This window comes from Paramisgurnus dabryanus, chromosome 13 (assembly GCF_030506205.2).
Source record: "Paramisgurnus dabryanus chromosome 13, PD_genome_1.1, whole genome shotgun sequence".
NCBI lineage: Eukaryota > Metazoa > Chordata > Actinopteri > Cypriniformes > Cobitidae > Paramisgurnus > Paramisgurnus dabryanus.
The window spans coordinates 26,232,240-26,249,951 of NC_133349.1; the positions used below are offsets into that span (position 1 = coordinate 26,232,240).

General features: G+C 42.1%; 1 protein-coding gene across 3 annotated transcripts; it reads left to right on the forward strand.

Annotated features, from left to right (window-relative positions):
- Positions 1–1,084: 1,084 nt before the first annotated feature.
- Positions 1,085–8,286, forward strand: LOC135728132 (C-C chemokine receptor type 5-like). 3 transcript variants are annotated; one of them, XM_065246244.2, is made up of 4 exons: positions 1,085–1,170; positions 4,609–4,664; positions 5,239–5,313; positions 5,402–8,286. In XM_065246244.2, exons 2-4 carry the CDS (start codon positions 4,639–4,641, stop codon positions 6,474–6,476), a joined length of 1,176 nt encoding a protein of 391 aa, XP_065102316.2. In that variant the 5' UTR covers positions 1,085–1,170; positions 4,609–4,638; the 3' UTR covers positions 6,477–8,286. The 3 variants fall into 3 exon arrangements, with proteins under 3 accessions (XP_065102316.2, XP_065102315.2, XP_065102317.2); XM_065246243.2 differs by having other exon boundaries at positions 1,096–1,193; XM_065246245.2 differs by having other exon boundaries at positions 1,096–1,193; positions 5,450–8,286.
- Positions 8,287–17,712: the final 9,426 nt, after the last annotated feature.

Here is a 17,712-nt window from a genome sequence, read left to right on the forward strand (position 1 = left end):
TGGATAAAAGCATAAGCTAAATGATTAAGTAAGTAAGTGTCAAAGTAAGGGAGCCTGGTGGCGTCTCTGGGATGGCGGATCCAGTGGAGCTGAAGGAGCACAGAACCAAGGTGGAATGAATGAATGAGATGGAGTCATGGGCAAAGAGGAGCAAGGTGTAAGAAAGGGATCTGAGCTGGTGTTGCAGGCAACTAAACAAACGACGAACAGGTGAGAATGATGAAACCTTAAGAATTAATTAATTGTAACATGAGGAGAAAACTAACACACAGGGTCAAGACTATGACAATATGATTCTACAGTTACTTTATAAGCTTTTTATAAGCTTATGTTGAGAAAATGGCTCTTATCAGGAGACCAAAATACTACTGTGGTTGATTATTTTTACTTGGGCCAGAAACCACCTCACAACTGCAATGCCTGTGTTATCTTCAACAGCTACCTGACACTGAAGTGGTGACACTGGTCCAATTTGGCATTACGTTTTTGGCATGCAAAAATGTAGCATTTACATTTTACACTTACATTTGACCTATGTGACCTACAGTGCTCTGTATTCCCTGGGACTTGAACCCATGATTCTTTGCACTGCTAATGCAATTACCATAATAACTGCAGATGGCAGGTAAACATGAACCCACACAAGAGCAATTGTAAATCATCACCTTTATCTGTTTCATACTTAAAGCACAACTAATTTAAATAGTGTACTGAAAATGTACGACATGATGAACAATACAAATACTGAAAAGATCTGTAGCGTATGTCCGTCTCTTTGTAAAGTCACTTGATCATCTTAGTGGTTTGGTGTGCAGAGTTGTAAACCACAACTTAACACTATTGCACTATTAACACAACTTAAAAATGCTTTTTCACTTTTAGTTTTTTACTTGAAGTGGGAAAATTGAAGTTTATAAAGCTTAATTTTTTAGGTGTTACCAATTTAAGTAATTTTTTAAGTTAAACTTTTACTTTCTACAGTGTATTGAGTTTATGCAGTAGTTATGAAACTAGTCTTGCACTTTGCGAAGCCCCTACCCTAATATAACCAAAGGAAGTGCCATAAACCAATGCCTTTACATAGGAAATAAACTATATTAGATCTCATTTACCTCGTCTGATCTCATATCATCTGATTTCAACTCATCTTTCCATCTCGAAGGTCACAGGGTAATTTTATTCACCCAGTTAGTGTGAGTATTCTGCACTTGTATTAATAATTGATTTCAATGCTGACTTTGATTAATAGGCACAGGCTTTCACTGTTTTTTATTTATTGTAATAAATGTGACAAGTTCAGGAAATGCAGTAAGTCAGAGTCCTAACCTGCATCTTTATAGCAAATACCTGAGATCTCTTTCTGAAAGGATGTTTTCGCACTTTTGAACATTTTCTGTTAGAAGATTGCAAAACATCTGTAGGAAACTCTCACCAAATATACTTGAACGTCACCGGTGGTTTATTACACTGGAACATATTTGTAGTTACCATTGGTGTTTGAGACCTTCTGTGTTACAGTCATCAATATTATTTGGGGATTCATAGATGTTGAGACAACTTTTTCCAGGCAAGCAGTTAACGTTTTATTATAAATGTTTGTTTGATTTAAAAGTGCACTCTTTTGTGTTGGGTTAAAAGATTAACAGATGAGACACTAGCTGTTGTTACAATTAAAACCAATTAGCATTTTATTATTTAACTTGTAAGCAAAAATTGTATAATATTACTGTTTCCTGTACTAATTGCATTTATGTAAGGCATCACTATTGTTATTTTGAAACTTATTATTGTGCTTCTTTTAATTCTGAGCAAATCGGTGTGTAACTTATCCCATGCAGTGTGTCATAGACCCATGAATGAGGGCTCAAATCGACCAGTTTATTGAGGAATAGTGTGCTATGACTTGTATAAGTGAATGGGTGCTAATATTTGCAAAAATCCTTTAGACTTAACATTGCAAAAAAACTTTAACAGATCATACTCCGAGCAAGGATTTCACATCCGATCCCATAGACTGTCATAAAAGGCCAAGATGGATATCTTTGCAGCACAGTGTCCTAGAGACATGCGAGTGGGCTCATTTTACTCAGGCATTCAATCAGTCTGTCAGTATCCTCACAGGGCTATTAAGCCCTACCCTAGCAACCACTGTTAAGCCCTCTAGCAACCAAAACTGTTAGATTTTAAATCTGATTGTCGTAAAGACATGGGGATTGGTTTATTTTATTCATACTGGCAAGCAGCCTATGGATTATCATTATTGGCCTCTGCCAGGCCACTTCCTAGCAACCAAAGACAGTACAACCGACTAACAAAGCCTATATCTCTGCATCAGAACATCACAGACCATTCGTCATCCAAAGCGCTTTACATATTGCCTCACATTCACCCATTTACTCACTCATTCATACACCGACGGCGTCATGCAAGGCGCCATCCAGCTCGTCTGGAGCAGCTGGAGTTAGGTGTCTTGCTCAAGGACACCTCAACACTTGGTCAGGTGGAGCTGGGGATTGAACCATCAACCTTCCGATTTGTAGACAAGACTCAGACACTGAACCACTGCTGCCCATTATTGGCAGCTACCAAGCCACTCCCTAGCAACTGTTAAGCAAGACCTTTATCTCTGCATCAGAAAATTAAACAGTCACGGGTTGGAGTATAATCACTGGTGGGTGCCAATTCACTCCTTAGAAACAACACAGAGGTACCCTAGCAACAAGCTAACAAACCTGTATCTCTGCATCAGATTATCGGAGAGTCACAGGGGTTGGCTTGTTTTACTTGAAACTAAACTTGGGCGGGGACTAATTTGCATATTCATAGGCCCATGAATACTATATGGGTGTAGTAGAATTACATTTAAGATGGTTTAAGCATGCATAAATTACTATCACAGTTTAAACTTTTATGTATGATATTATGATGCTTAAAGATGAGTTTTAACCAATATATATGTATTGGCCACAATGAGACTTTCATAGTAAACTAACTTAGCTTGCTGTCTTCGAAGGGGGCTGGAACCTGAGGTCCAAGCTCAACCAGTGTTCAAATTATGTAAAAGATTATGGGGTTCTCCTAGCTTAACCACCCACCCGCCCCGGCCAAACCCCCCGGCATTTAAAGTTCACTGTGATTTCACAAACTAAGATCTAATCCTAGATCAACATTGATGTTAGTCCTGGATAAATGTTTTAATCAAAGAAACCCAAAATTACCCTTAACTTGAACCCTTACCATTTTTACCCTTGAAATGATTGTGAAATAATAGTTTGAGAAGAATTTTTTAAAGCCCCTTACCCTAAAGATTACTAAAGATAATAACTAAAGATACTACCATAAATGAGATGAAAATAATCCACACACACATAGACATTGACTCATCTGTCAATTCCTCTAGAAAACAGTGTGAGGCGCACTTGAGAGTTTACATTTATTGACAGGTTCCTCAATGTTTATAGGAGGTTCGTGACCACACCAGCCCAATCTCAATTTGAACACTGAGCTCAACCACCTCATAATGGAATTGCACAGAAGAAGAAAAGAGCATAAGAGGAAAATGGGAAAAATTGTCTACTGCTTGTTTATAAATCACAGAATAATCTAGGAACTTTGTATTTAACAAACTAACTTCATCATTATATTCCTGCTACCTGTAGATGTCTACGTTCTGAGGACATATTACTTCTTCAAGTCCCATGTACTCGATTAAAGTCTAGGGGATTTCACAGAATTCGCTTTTTCAATGTCGGGACCACAGATGTCTTTTCCATGTCACTCCCACGGATTTCGCGTGTCATTTTATGTATTGTTTTCTCATTATTTTTTTCCTATTTTCAAATCATTGTCGCTTGGGGTTAGGGTTAGATTTAGGGTTTGGGTTAGGATGTACTTTTATGTATTGGTTTCTACATGTCTTTCTTCTGCTTTTAAGACAATTCTCGGCTGGTGTTGGGGTTAGTGTTTGGGTTAGGATGTCTAAAAATGTAACAAAAAAAGTTATTCTAACCCTAACCCCAAGCGACAATGGTAAGAAAATAGGAAAAAAACAATGAGAAAACAATACATAAAATGACACGAGAAATCCGTGGGAGTGATCACATTTTCCGTGACTATAACACGGATTTTCGTGGCTTTTTCTTTTTTCTTGGCTTTTAGTTAATAGTATTTAATGGTTGTTATTTTAATTATACTGTTTTATTTTGTAGTACTAAAGTATTATTTTTACTACTCTGATTTATTGTGTACCAAATGTCCTTTTTAATTTTGTTGCTTATTTATTGGGTACTATTTTTGTCTTTGTACAGAACTCCGGCTAGTTTCTACCATTTTTAAATGTGCTATAGAAATTAAATGCACGTGCACACATACCCCAACTAACATCCGCCTGTCAGATACTATTATTCACATTGACTTCGATCATACTTAATACATAAATGCATGCTATGGTATGCACATTTTCAATATTTCTTGACTTCAGTATATTGTGCTGCCCTAATGCTCACAATGATGATTGACACAGGACTGAATGTTTAGGGTCCTACCAAACCTACGTTTAAAATGTTATCTAATGCATTGTTTTAAACCATTTCTCTGTTTGTCTAACAGGCAGAAGACATCTGATTCAACTATCAGAGAATGAATTCTACTGCTTTACAGCTGAGGTAAGACAGCAAGGGTTTTTCAACCAAGGATTGTACAGTAAACATGGGCAAACCTGTTGGGTTAAAACTAACTATAGTGTCTCATTTGAAAATTTGGGTAAATCCAGCAAACAACGAGTTTATTTTAGCGAATCTGCCGTCACTCCGCTTTAGATCTCCCGTTACGGAAACTGAAGAGCAGCCTTAAGTCAAACGCAGAAGTTATAGAGTCCATTTAACAAATAAAGGACTAGATTGACTTACATAAATGTAAAAATTATGATTCTCACGACCTGAACAAAACAAATGTTTTCAGCATTTATCTCCCTACAGACTCCGTATCCCATGATCCACCACGCACACCTGTGTCTTAAATTTCGAACAAAGCTGTGTGTAAAGAAGAAATGTTACTTTATGCACATGTAGATGTGCAAATTAAAATGGGTATATAGAGATAGATATGTACAGACAGTATAAATGGATAAACAAATAATGGTTTATTTTAAGAGATAACTTTTATACTCAACTTTACTATTAACTATGTGTATTAAAGACCAATAATAACATCCTTCCTTGCCTCTTTCGTAATTAAAAGCACCACTGCACGGTCTCCATGGACAAGTATGGTAACCAACAGTACCTCATACCTGGATACTTTTAAATCTACCAGGTGAGGTCATATTTCAGTAATGTTCCTATAATGCAATGATCAGCTGTATAAAATTTGCTTAGATTATATTTTTCCCCTTCTACTTAAGTTTGAATGGAGCAAATAATGATGAGCCAAAAACCTCTCCCTTATACAGCTATGAGGACTATGGAAATCTTGATCCATCTGTGTTATCCTGTGATTATGGAGGTCATGCATCCAGCATCCTACCTGTGTTATACTCTCTGTTCTTCGTGATGGGTCTGCTGGGTAACCTGCTGGTGTTATGGGTCATGTTGATGGGTGTAAAGCTGAAAATCATGACTGACATCTGTCTCCTGAACCTGGCTTTAGCTGATCTGCTGCTGGTCTCCTCTCTCCCATTCCTGGCTCACTATGCCAGAGATCAGTGGGTCTTTGGACGCCCCATGTGCACCATGGTTTTAGGCGTCTATCACATTGGATTCTACAGTGGGATTTTCTTCATTGTACTGATGAGTGTTGACAGATATTTAGCTGTGGTTCATGCTGTGTTTGCTTTGAGAGTCAGAACAAAGACATATGGGATCTTAGCCAGTGTGATCATCTGGATCATTGCTGTTGCAGCATCGTTTCCTGAGCTTATTTACCTTGAAATCAGTAAACACAATAATAAAACATACTGTCAGTCTTATCCAACAGATGATCACAACTCTCACCATTATGCAAACACTGTTGGTATCATTAAGATGAATGTTTTAGGATTAATTATTCCACTGTGTGTAATTGGATTTTTTTACTCAATGATTCTCCGCAAACTCTTAACAGTTCGCTCTTCCAGGAAACAGGCCATGAGACTTGTCGTTGTAGTGATGGTTGTCTTCTTCTGCTGTTGGGCTCCATATAATATTGCAGCTTTTGTGAAAGCATTGGAGCTAAATAAACTCATAGAGCCATCCTGTGAAAAAAGCAAAGCAATCACTCTTAGTCTTCAGATCACAGAAGCTCTGGCTTACTCACACAGCTGCTTGAATCCCATTCTCTATGTGTTTGTTGGAGAGAAATTTAGGAGGCACCTTTTTAGACTCCTGAACAAAACACCCATCAGCAGATTACAGTTCATGAAGAGATACCTTACACAGGCTACAGGATCTGTTTATTCACAGACAACCAGTGTTGATGAGAGACATACTACAGCAGTGTAAAAGAAGATATTGGGCCAGATTTACTAACAGCTTGCACCAGCGCAAACCATCATTTTGGCATTAAATAACGACTGTCGGGATTTACTAAAGACACGCAGTGGGTTAGAGCTGAAAAGGTGTGGTCTAGATATTTTTGTGAATGATCTTATTGTTTATGTATTTCTAGGAGTTTCCCTTTCAAACGCAAAATTTACTGGAGGAGAGTATTTAAATGATTCACGCCACGCGACTAGACAACTAGTACTAGTAACTCAGAAAAAAGCAGGTCTTGAATTACTTTGTGCTTGAAATGGCTGCAATTGTTGCTAAAAGGAGAGGCATCACAGAGCGTGTGGTACATTGATTTTTTTAACATGTAGCCGTTTATTTGTAATACCAGAGGAACATATTAATCAAAAATATTGTTTGCCAAGCCATGTTATTTTTTGTTTGCTGTAGGAAATAAAAGAGGAGTCACTAGGAGAAGTCACACAATACCAGGTTTAAAACTTCTTGTAAGCCTTAATTTTTTGTCCTCAGGTTCTTTTCAGTGAACTATGGCTTCGTTAGCAGGGATTTCACACCATGCATTTTCAGCTAAGATATCTGTGGTGCTGAACTCAAGCACATCAGGTGTCAGTAGATCACCCGCACCTGCAGGATAATAAGCTCTGCTAATTTGTGACCCTGAACTAATGCTGCGTTCCAGGCAGGTTTTTGAGCCCGTGAATTACGCCTTCAAAACCACAACTCATGACTCTGAACTGGGAGTATGAGTTCCAGGCAGCCTGTAACCCGTGTTTTTACAACCTTCTACCTGTGAAAGTGCACTGGAATGGCACTCAAACCCTTGACTTCCCACCCGTGAACTCGTACTAGATCGATGTACTCCCAGTTCAGAGTCGTGAGTCGTGGTTTTGAAGTCGTGATTTACGGGTTACAGGTTGCCTGGAACGCAGCATAATTTGCGCTGCTCTTAGTAGATTGCATTGATCATTATCAGGTGTTGTGCCTGTGTTATGTAATTTCCACTTGTTTAGTAAATACCCGCATATATTACAACTCCCATTTGCGCTTTTTTTGGAGTTGCCCTTTCATTGGTTGGACATTAAATAGAGGAAACCAAACAAGATAACGAGCGGGAACAGGTGATGGGAGAAAACCAATGATTACTACTAAGCAGGAGAACGAGGGGGCGGGGTCACAAGACAAGACACCGGAGGCACATGCCACACAAAAACAAGGCATGAACCTCCACATAAGGCCTGGGACTGCCAGAACTCTGCCACCATGACAATACAAATATAACATAAGACTTCAAGGCAGAGTCCTGACAGTTCCATTTGAATGATATGAAGCATCTCATTTAACCATCTCTGAAAACAAGGAGCTTGTGAGGTTTTCCAATTGAGGAGTATGATCTTTTTGGCTGCGATTAAGCCTACCATTAGCGCGTGCTGATGAGTACGAGGGATAGTATCCATAACATCAGAATAGCCAAAAATGGCCAGATTGTGGTCGGGCTGAATGTTAACTCCATATGCGCTTGAAACACTTCAAAAATGTTAGACCAAAAATCATAAAGAATAGGGCAAAACCAAAATAAATGTGCCAATGTCCCTTCTGCCATCTTGCACCTATCACATTGAGAAGAAATTGAGGGAAATATTTTGTTCAATCTTCAATAGTTTTGGAGTAATTGATACGATGCATAACTTTGAACTGGATTAGTTTATATCTTGAATTTTCAGAACAACTCTTTATTCTCGACAGACCTTCTACCCTAGATCTTATCAGACACATAGTTGCTTGATTCAGTAGACCAGGCTATTTTAAAGTGCTTGGTGCTTATAGGTGTTGTAAAAGCATGAACAAAACGAGATACCAAATGTCTAGTTTCAGGATAAGAGGAGAAAAGTGCGTGAATAACATTGCTTTCAGGTTTATTTATAAATTGTGGAATATTTTTCTTTACATCATTTCTAATTTGCAGATAACGGAAGAAGTGAGACTGTGGGAGTACCAATGTATTTTTAAGCTGCAAAAAGGATGCAAATTGATCTTCTATATAAAGATCTCCTATACAGCATAAACCTTTTTTCTCCATCCTGAAAAAGTTCCATCAATCCGAGAAGGCTCAAACAAAGGATTGCATGATATTGGTGTATTGAGACTTTTGGTAGTTTATAGATTTTTTTGATCTGATTCAAAATCTTGAGGGAACTTCTTAATACAAAATTATTGCTAGCTAACTTATGTATAGATTTACACTCTGTAAAAAGTAAAGCTGGGAGAGAAGACTCTGGCACTGACATCGCCTCTGCACGTACCCATAAAGGAGAAGTCTCAGGTAGCATATCATCCAGAATACCCCTTTGCCAGAAAGTGAGAGCCCTGGCATTTGCTGCCCAATAATAATGCTTAAGGTTGGGAAGGCCAAGGCCTCCACAATCAGGTTTTTGCAAGTGCTATGCGAGGTGTTTTACCATTCCATACAAATGAAAGAATTATTGAATCAAGTTGCTAAAAAAAAGCCGGCAAAAAAATTGGGAGATTTTGAAAAAGATATAGAAACTTAGGAAGAGTAATCATCTTTATCACATATTCACACGGCCAATTAGCGATAAAGGGCAAATACGTCTCTTTTAATTTCATATCATTTTAGTGATAGGCTGGCTTTTTTTCTTGTACAATACATACAAAATAAATACTAAACTTTTTTTGTCACATTACTGACAGAATATTTGTTTGTCTAACTATAGCTAAATAAACCACTTTTTTGTCAATAAACAAATATCTTCAGTAAACATACACAAGTATGTGACATAAACTGTTGAGTGAAAATTTTTTATAAAAAACAGCAATAACCAAAAATTTTGCATCTTCGTGAAGTAGGTTTCCTGTTTTTGCTCTTACTATTGGCGAATAGAGAGTATGTGGCGCACGTGCACCCATGATCTGTGTGGCACACATCCGTCCAGTAAAACCTTTCCCCCCAACTGCCAGTAAACAACAAATACAATAATAAAAAAAAAAACTGATAAAAATATACTGATTTAGCTGGTTTATTTATTACGCTACTATATATTATTACAAAAATACGATTACTGTACAATATATATGGCATAATCAGCTTATTAATACATGTTTTTAACAGTTCTTAATGTGTTTATGCGTACATTTGCTATGTTTTAAATGAAAAAGCAAAGTCTTTTTAAAATAAGCAAATCATTTTATAAGCTTATATCTCCATCTTGCGTAAGAAGCGATATAATTATATCTATATAAAATGAAAACAATACTGAATACATGTAATAGTTTATTATGTTTTTTATGGTTTGTTCAAATAACTTACAATGTGTTAAATGAGAAAGATGCTGCTGACTGTCGGATGGCGTGAAGCATGATGTGTCCCAATAAAACTTGACTGACTTTCCCATTGTAAAGATAATGGTATGCCTCTGTGCTTTTTGCCTATTGAAGACCTGTCACCCCCGAGCAATAACATGAAATGATTGAATATATCCTCATATGATCTATCAGGCCTCACAATGGATTACATGGCAGGTGTAGTAAATCTTGTTTTATGTTTGCTCCCACGACACTGTTTTCTACGGGCAGGCTATTAAAATGGACGTCACGCTCCAAAAAGGGAAATATGTAAAATCACTTACTTTCAAAAATAAGGTACATACTGTAGAGTGGCCATATTTACTATCCTTACATGAGTGCTTAAGTCACATTTAAGGAGGAAAGACTAAAAAGAACTTGATATCAGTTGGTTAATTCCAAAGTTAATTTACAGTAAGTACAGTACATGCTGTGTATGAATTAATGAATAATAACACTGTAACAGTGACACCATAAAATAAAGTGTAACCTAAAGGTAATTTGTTGGGGTATGACAATTTGTCTTTTAAACTTTGTTACAATTATAGGGGTGGAATTTGAACTCATATCCCTTCAGATACCACTTACTACAGGTGAATGTTTTCTTATTTTAACACTACTCACACAAACAAAAGCCCTCTACTCATGCAGCATTAAAAACTGGGTCACAAGCTTAACCACAGTTCCCAGCCATTACCGCTAAGTGATTCAGCTATGTTTTTCCCACAGTAAACAGTCAAATCCAAACTACAGTCATAGCACAACCCTTTAGTATAATATCTCTAGTGTGTCCACCATATAATGGAATCAAATGTGTTTCATTTTTGACAAATTAGTTTGGTCATCACCAGCCAGTCAAGATGATAAGATTAAATATCAAACTGTCCCCACTACTGACATCAAATTGCTTACCATGTGTTACCTTTCTGCAAATTTGGTCACAGTACAGAGGGCAAGAGAGCAAAGCCTTCGAAAAAAAGATTAAAAACCACAAAGCTAAAGAGAAAAACAAGTATACACTGGTTAATAGCAGTACACCCATAGGTGTCATTTACACTGGGGACGCTGGGGACATGTCCCCACCACTTTTTGAAATGGCTGATTTTGTCCCCACCACTTTTTTAAAGCATTTGGTTAAAATGTTCTGAAAAATCAAGCAATACCTGTGCGACATACACTGCAAAAATGACTTTCCTACTTTTTCTACTTTTGTCTTGTTTTCAGTAGAAATATCTAAAAATTCTTAAATTAAGATGCTTTCTCTTGATGTGCAAAATGACCTAAGAAATAAGTCTAGTTTTTAGACCAAACATACAATTTAAGTGAATTTGTGATTAAAACAAGCAAAAATGTCTGCCAATGGGGTGAGAAAAAAATCTTAAAATAAGATTAGTTTTTTCTTAAAAACTTAATTTAAGCAAAATTTTCTCACCCCATTGGCAGATAATTTGGCTTGTTTTACACTTCAAAAAAAGGATTTTTAAGCAAAAAATTCTTAGTATTCTTAGTATCTTAAATTAAGATGCTTTTTCTTGATGAGCAAAATGACCCAAGAAAATAAGTCTAGTTTTAGACCAAAAATATGAAATTTAAGTGATTTTGTGCATAAAACAAGCCAAGAAAAAATCTACCAATGGGTTAAGCAAAAAATCTTGAACCTTTTTCTAAAAAAACACTAAATTCAAGAAAAATTCAAACCCATTGGCAGATTTTATTTTGGCTTGTTTTATGCACAAAATCACTTAAATTTCAAATTCACTTAAATTGTATGTTTGGTCTAAAAACTAGACTTATTTTCTTAGGTCATTTTGCACATCAAGAGAAAGCATCTTAATTTAAGAATTTTTAGATATTTCTACTGAAAAAGTAGGAAAGTCATTTTTGCAGTGCACACTGCAAAAAATGATTTTCAAGAAAAAAAAAATCTTAGTATTTTTGTCTTGCTTTCAGTAAAAATATCTAAAAAATTATTAAATTAAGATAAATTAAGTCTAGTTTTTAGACCAAAAATATCAAATTTAAGTGATTTTGAGCATAAAACAAGCAAAAAAATCTGCCAATGGGGTAAGCAAATTTTTCCTGAATTTAGTGTTTAATAAAAATTTCAAGATTATTTTGCTTACTCCATTGGCAGATTTTTTTGCTTGTTTAATGCACAAAATCACTTAAATTTGATATTTTTGGTCTAAAAACTAGACTTATTTTCTTGGGTCGTTTTGCTCATTAAAAAACTACATCTTGATTTAATTTTTTTTAGATATTTTTACTAAAAAACAAGACAAAAATACTAATTTTCTGCAGTGTATGTCTGGTTTTGTGGTCCATGGTCACATAAGTTGCGTTGTGTGCTTATGGTGTGTTTTTGCCCATTTTTATGCGTCATTATTCAATATTTTTCCCGTCCTGCTGTAATGTTTTTTCATCTGATCTTTTGTCCCCACCACTTTTCAACACAAACTGACGCCCCTGAGTACACCTCACAAAACTCCTGACTGTCAGGGTTGTGGTGTATGTGTGGAGACAGGCAACGTATGACAAATATAAAAACATAAATCACTTTTACTAAAAACTCAAACATTGGTACATAAACAGGAGTATAACTTACCATCACAACACAAAACTTAAATGCAACGATGACTAACCAGGAACAGAACAAAGGCAGGGGTATATATATATATATATATATATATATATATATATATATATATATATATTGTCACGGGGTGAAGAATCACTCGACAAGTAAATTCTGTGAACACAAAGCCCCGGAGGGTGGATTTATTTACATAAAGTGCTAACAGAAAAGTGAGACGATCCGGTGAGTGCAGGCTGGTGCTCAAAGTGTCCTTCAATGCTGAATTCCAGTGAAAGTGGGTGTCCAAACGTGCTTCCAAACCGTGAGGCTGTCGGTCACTCGCTGCTTTCTGGGGGAATAAAGAGAACACAGTTAGTCCAGTATTTGTGTATGGCTCAAGACCAGAGTCTCCCTGTCTGCTCAGCTCATGCGGCTTAAATGCACCGTGGATGATTACAAGCAGCTGTGACCGATCAGCCGGTGATGAGGATCTGCAGGTGTTTTGCATTTGTTACCAGGGCGACGCTGATTCCTCCAAGGAAGCTCGTCACATTCCCCCCCCCTAAGCGTCGTTCTGGTCCTGTGCAGAAATGGAGAGTTTAGGGATGAAATCCGGGGAGGGTGGGGAATGACCCCTGACAAACCTGCAAAAGCCGACCAGATCCGTGAGAGGCCGTCAGCGTTCGCATTGGCGGCCCCGGCCCGATGGCGCACCTCGAAGTGGAAGTCCTGGAGTGCTAGGAACCAGCGAGTCACCCTGGCGTTGGTGTCCTTGGCGCGAGCCATCCACTGTAGGGGTGCGTGGTCGGTGACCAGGGTGAACTTGCGGCCTAGGAGGTAGTACCGGAGCTCCAGGACTGCCCACTTGATGGCCAGGGCCTCCTTCTCCACGGCGACGTACTTCCTCTCGGCCGGGGACAGTTTCCTGCTGATATAAATGACCGGATGCTCCTCACCTTCCTGAATTTGGGAGAGCACGGCTCCCAAACCTGTGTCGGAGGCATCCGTCTGCAGCAGGAAGGGGCAGCTAAAGTCCGGGGCGCGCAGCACAGGCGAGGAGGTGAGGGCTGCTTTGACCTGGGCGAAAGCCTCCTCTGTCGATCGGGTCCAGCATACTTTCTCCGGCTGCCCCTTCCTGGTCAGGTCTGTCAGGGGGGTGGCTAAAGAGGAGAAGTTGGGGATAAAACATCGATAATAACCCGCCAACCCCAAAAAGGCTCGTACCTGGGTCTTCGTCCGGGGTCTCGGGGCAGAGAGGATGGCCTCCACCTTCTTCTCTTGTGGCCGAATGAGGCCTCGGCCGACTTGGTAACCCAGGTACTTGGCCTCGGAGAGAGCTAGGTGGCATTTGCGGGGGTTGGCGGTGAGTCCAGCCCGCCGGAGCTCCGAGAGCACCCTCCGCAGACGGTCCAGATGTTCTTCCCATGCCTCCGAATGGATTACGACGTCGTCCAGGTAGGCGGCTGCATACGCCTGGTGGGGTCGCAGGATGATGTCCATCATCCGCTGGAACGTCGCTGGGGCCCCATGCAGGCTGAAGGGAAGGGTCCGGTACTGCCAGTGGCCACTAGGGGTCGAGAAGGCAGTCTTCGGCTTAGCCGCATCCGAGAGTGGTACCTGCCAATACCCCTTTGTGAGGTCTAGGGTGCTGATGTACCGGGCCCTCCCAAGGCGATCCAGCAGCTCGTCGACGCGGGGCATGGGATAGCTGTCAAACTCGGAGACTTCGTTCAGGCGGCGGAAGTCATTACAGAAGCGGAGGGTGCCATCCGGCTTCCGGACCATCACAATCGGGCTGGACCAGGGACTCCGAGATGGTTCGATTACCCCCAAGTCAAGCATCTGTTTGATTTCCTCCTCTATAGCCTGCCGACGAGCTTCCGGGACACGGTAGGGCCGTTGCCTGACGATGACTCCTGGGGGCGTCCTGACGTCGTGCTGGAGTACGTTGGTCTGCCCGGGCTGGGAAGAGAACACATCCTGGAACTGACTGACCAGGTGCTGCAGCTCGGTCTTTTGGGCGGCTGAGAGTTCGGAGTTGATGTCGACGATGACGGGGTCGGTGAGACTCAGGGCTGCCACTTGGTCCCGGGTCCCCACCCACTTCTTCAGGAGGTTGATGTGATACAGTTGCTCCTTCCGTCTCCGTTCTGGCTGCCTCAGCCGGTATGTGACTGGTCCGACTTTCTCCACCACTGAATATGGCCCTTGCCAGGTAGCCAGGAACTTACAGGCAGAGTTGGGGACCAGGACCATGACGCGGTCTCCCGGCTGGAACTCCCGTGGCTGGGCCGCCCGGTTGTAGTGGCGTTGCTGCGATTTCTGGGCCTTGCTGAGATGTTCCCGGACTAACGGCATCACCCGATCGATCCGTTCCCTCATCTGGCGGACGTGCTCGATGACAGTACAATGAGGGGCAGGCTGTTGCTCCCAAGCTTCTTTGGCGATTTCCAGGAGCCCCCGTGGTTGACGACCAAACAGGAGCTCAAAGGGGGTAAAGCCAGTTAAGGCCTGGGGAACTTCACGGACCCCAAAAAGCACGTAGGGGATCATGAGGTCCCAATCCCGCTTATCCTCCGCCGCCACGCGTTTTAGCATTTGCTTGAGGGTCTGGTTAAATCTCTCGACGAGTCCATCCGTCTGGGGATGATAAACCGTGGTCCTCAACTGCTTTACCCGCAACAGCCTGCAGAGGTCCGCCATCAGCCGGGACATGAAAGGGGTTCCCTGGTCAGTCAGGATCTCCGAGGGGAGGCCAACTCGGCTGGACAGCAGAAACAGCTCCTGGGCGATGGACTTCGCGGTGGCCTTACGCAGGGGGACTGCCTCCGGGTACCGGGTGGCATAGTCGACGATTACCAGGATGTGCTCGTGTCCGCGGGCAGACTTTGGCAACGGGCCTACTATGTCCATTTCAATCCGCTCGAAGGGCAACTTGATGATAGGTAGCGGGATGAGCAGGCTGGGGGGAGGGGTTCTGGGTGATGTAGCCTGGCAGGTCGGGCAGGCTTGGCAGAACCGCTTCACTTCGGCCTCCAGGCCCAACCAGTGGAAGCGGTCACGGATGCGTTGGGTGGTGTTGGCTGCCCCGAGGTGACCTGCCATGGGATGGGAATGCGCCAGCTCTAGGACAGTTTCAGTCTTGGTACGGGGTAACACCAGTAACCTCTTCTCCTCCCCCCTCCGCTGGGCAACACAGTACAGCAGGCCACTCTCAACGACAAAGTGTGGGAGAGGGTGAGGCCGCGGGAGGACGTCCTTTCCCTCGACGACTCGCACTTGACCCCAACAGTGTTTGAGCCGATCGTCCTCCCGCTGTTCTTGGGCGAAAGAGCCCCCTCCAGCAGCCTGTTGGAAAACATCATAAAACAGATTAGCGTTTTGGGAGGGGGACTCACCTTCTCTCCCACTGTCGGAGGCGAGTAGAGCCGGTCGGCGGCGTGGTCCACGAGGGCGTCGGCGTCTTCGACGGTTCCCCTCCGGGCTGGCGGGCTGAGTAGCAGCGGTGAGTAGTTGGTCAAAACCGGGCCAATCTCTCCCAAGCAGTACGGCCACCGGCAGGTCCTTCACCAGGCTAGCCTCCACCGGCCAGGTGCCTTGGGGTGATGAGATGGTGACTCTACGGGCTGGTACTTGGCGAGTGTCTCCGTGCACACAGGTAACGGGTAAGAAATTTTTCGGGCTGCTTCGGGAAGCGCACAGCCGCGCCTGGATGAGGGTGACCGCACTGCCTGAGTCCAGTAGGGCCCGGAAGCGTCTTCCTTCCACCGTCACGTCTGCTTCAGGGGCTCCCGATGGTATGTGCGGGTGGATGATGCAACCCGCCAGCCACGTTCGCGGGGAGGGTGGTGGTTCAGCGCTGGGCATGGGCTCATCTCGCGGCGGGGGAACCGTCGGCCTGCTGAGTGGTCGCGGGGTGCCTTCGAGCGGGCGTCGCTCCTGAACCACCCTCCGGGGAAACGGCGGCCGGTCCCCGGCCTCGCGGTGATGGACGGCATCCGCCAGCTCGGTCGCCTCCACGAGTTCCAGGGTGTTCAGAGGGTTCCTCATCCCAACCTCTTCCTCCGTCCTGCCCTGGCGAGTGGCGAGATGTTCCATTATTTGCTGCTGGCGGATGCTGGCGGATGCTGACTTCCGCGAGGCGCTGTATCACTTCTTCCATCGCTGGGGGACAGGCGCGCCAACCTTTTTCCCTTTCCGGAACACTGTGGTACATAAACAAGAGCGAAAAAATTAGTGTTGGGGCGGTGAACTAGCCGGTGATTCTTCACAGAATGCCCGCATTCTCCACCAAATGTCACGGGGTGAAGAATCACTCGACAAGTAAATGCTGTGAACACAAAGCCCCGGAGGGTGGATTTATTTACATAAAGTGATAACAGAAAAGTGAGACGATCCGGTGAGTGTAGGCTGGTGCTCAAAGTGTCCTTCAATGCTGAATTCCAGTGAAAGTGGGTGTCCAAACGTGCTTCCAAACCGTGAGGCTGTCGGTCACTCGCTGCTTTCTGGGGGAATAAAGAGAACACAGTTAGTCCAGTATTTGTGTATGGCTCAAGACCAGAGTCTCCCTGTCTGCTCAGCTCATGCGGCTTAAATGCACCGTGGATGATTACAAGCAGCTGTGACCGATCAGCCGGTGATGAGGATCTGCAGGTGTTTTGCATTTGTTACCAGGGCGACGCTGATTCCTCCAAGGACGCTCGTCACATTATATATATATATATATATATATATATATATATATATATATATAAATATATATATACCAGTGTTGTAGTCGAGTAACCAACGGTAGAGTCCGAGTCGAGTCTCGAGTCCCAGTGTTCGAGTCCAAGTCTGAGTCACCAAAGAAAAGTCTGAGTCGAGTCCAAGTCGAGTCACCATTACCAGAGTTCTAGTCCGAGTCGAGTCTCAAGTCCCCAGTGTTCGAGTCTGAGTCGAGTCTCGAGTCACGTATTCGAGTCTGAGAGTGCCTACATGTCTCCACTCTGGGACCTACAAAAAACTGATAAAATGTATTAGAGGTTTCTACATTAAACAAAAATGACACCACTGTCACGATTGCAAAGGGAGTTTATTTACTGATTTGACATATACACTTTGCAACACACTTTGCAACTTTATGATGCCAACGTCAAAATTGCATCATCTGACACAGTGACCATAGTAAGAGACAAAAAATTTTTTTCATCTGACACAGTGACTATCGCAACAAACAAATAACGCAAAAATCTGATCTGGCACAGTGTGACTAGTAACGTTGTTATCAACAGACAAAAAAAATGCTGTAAT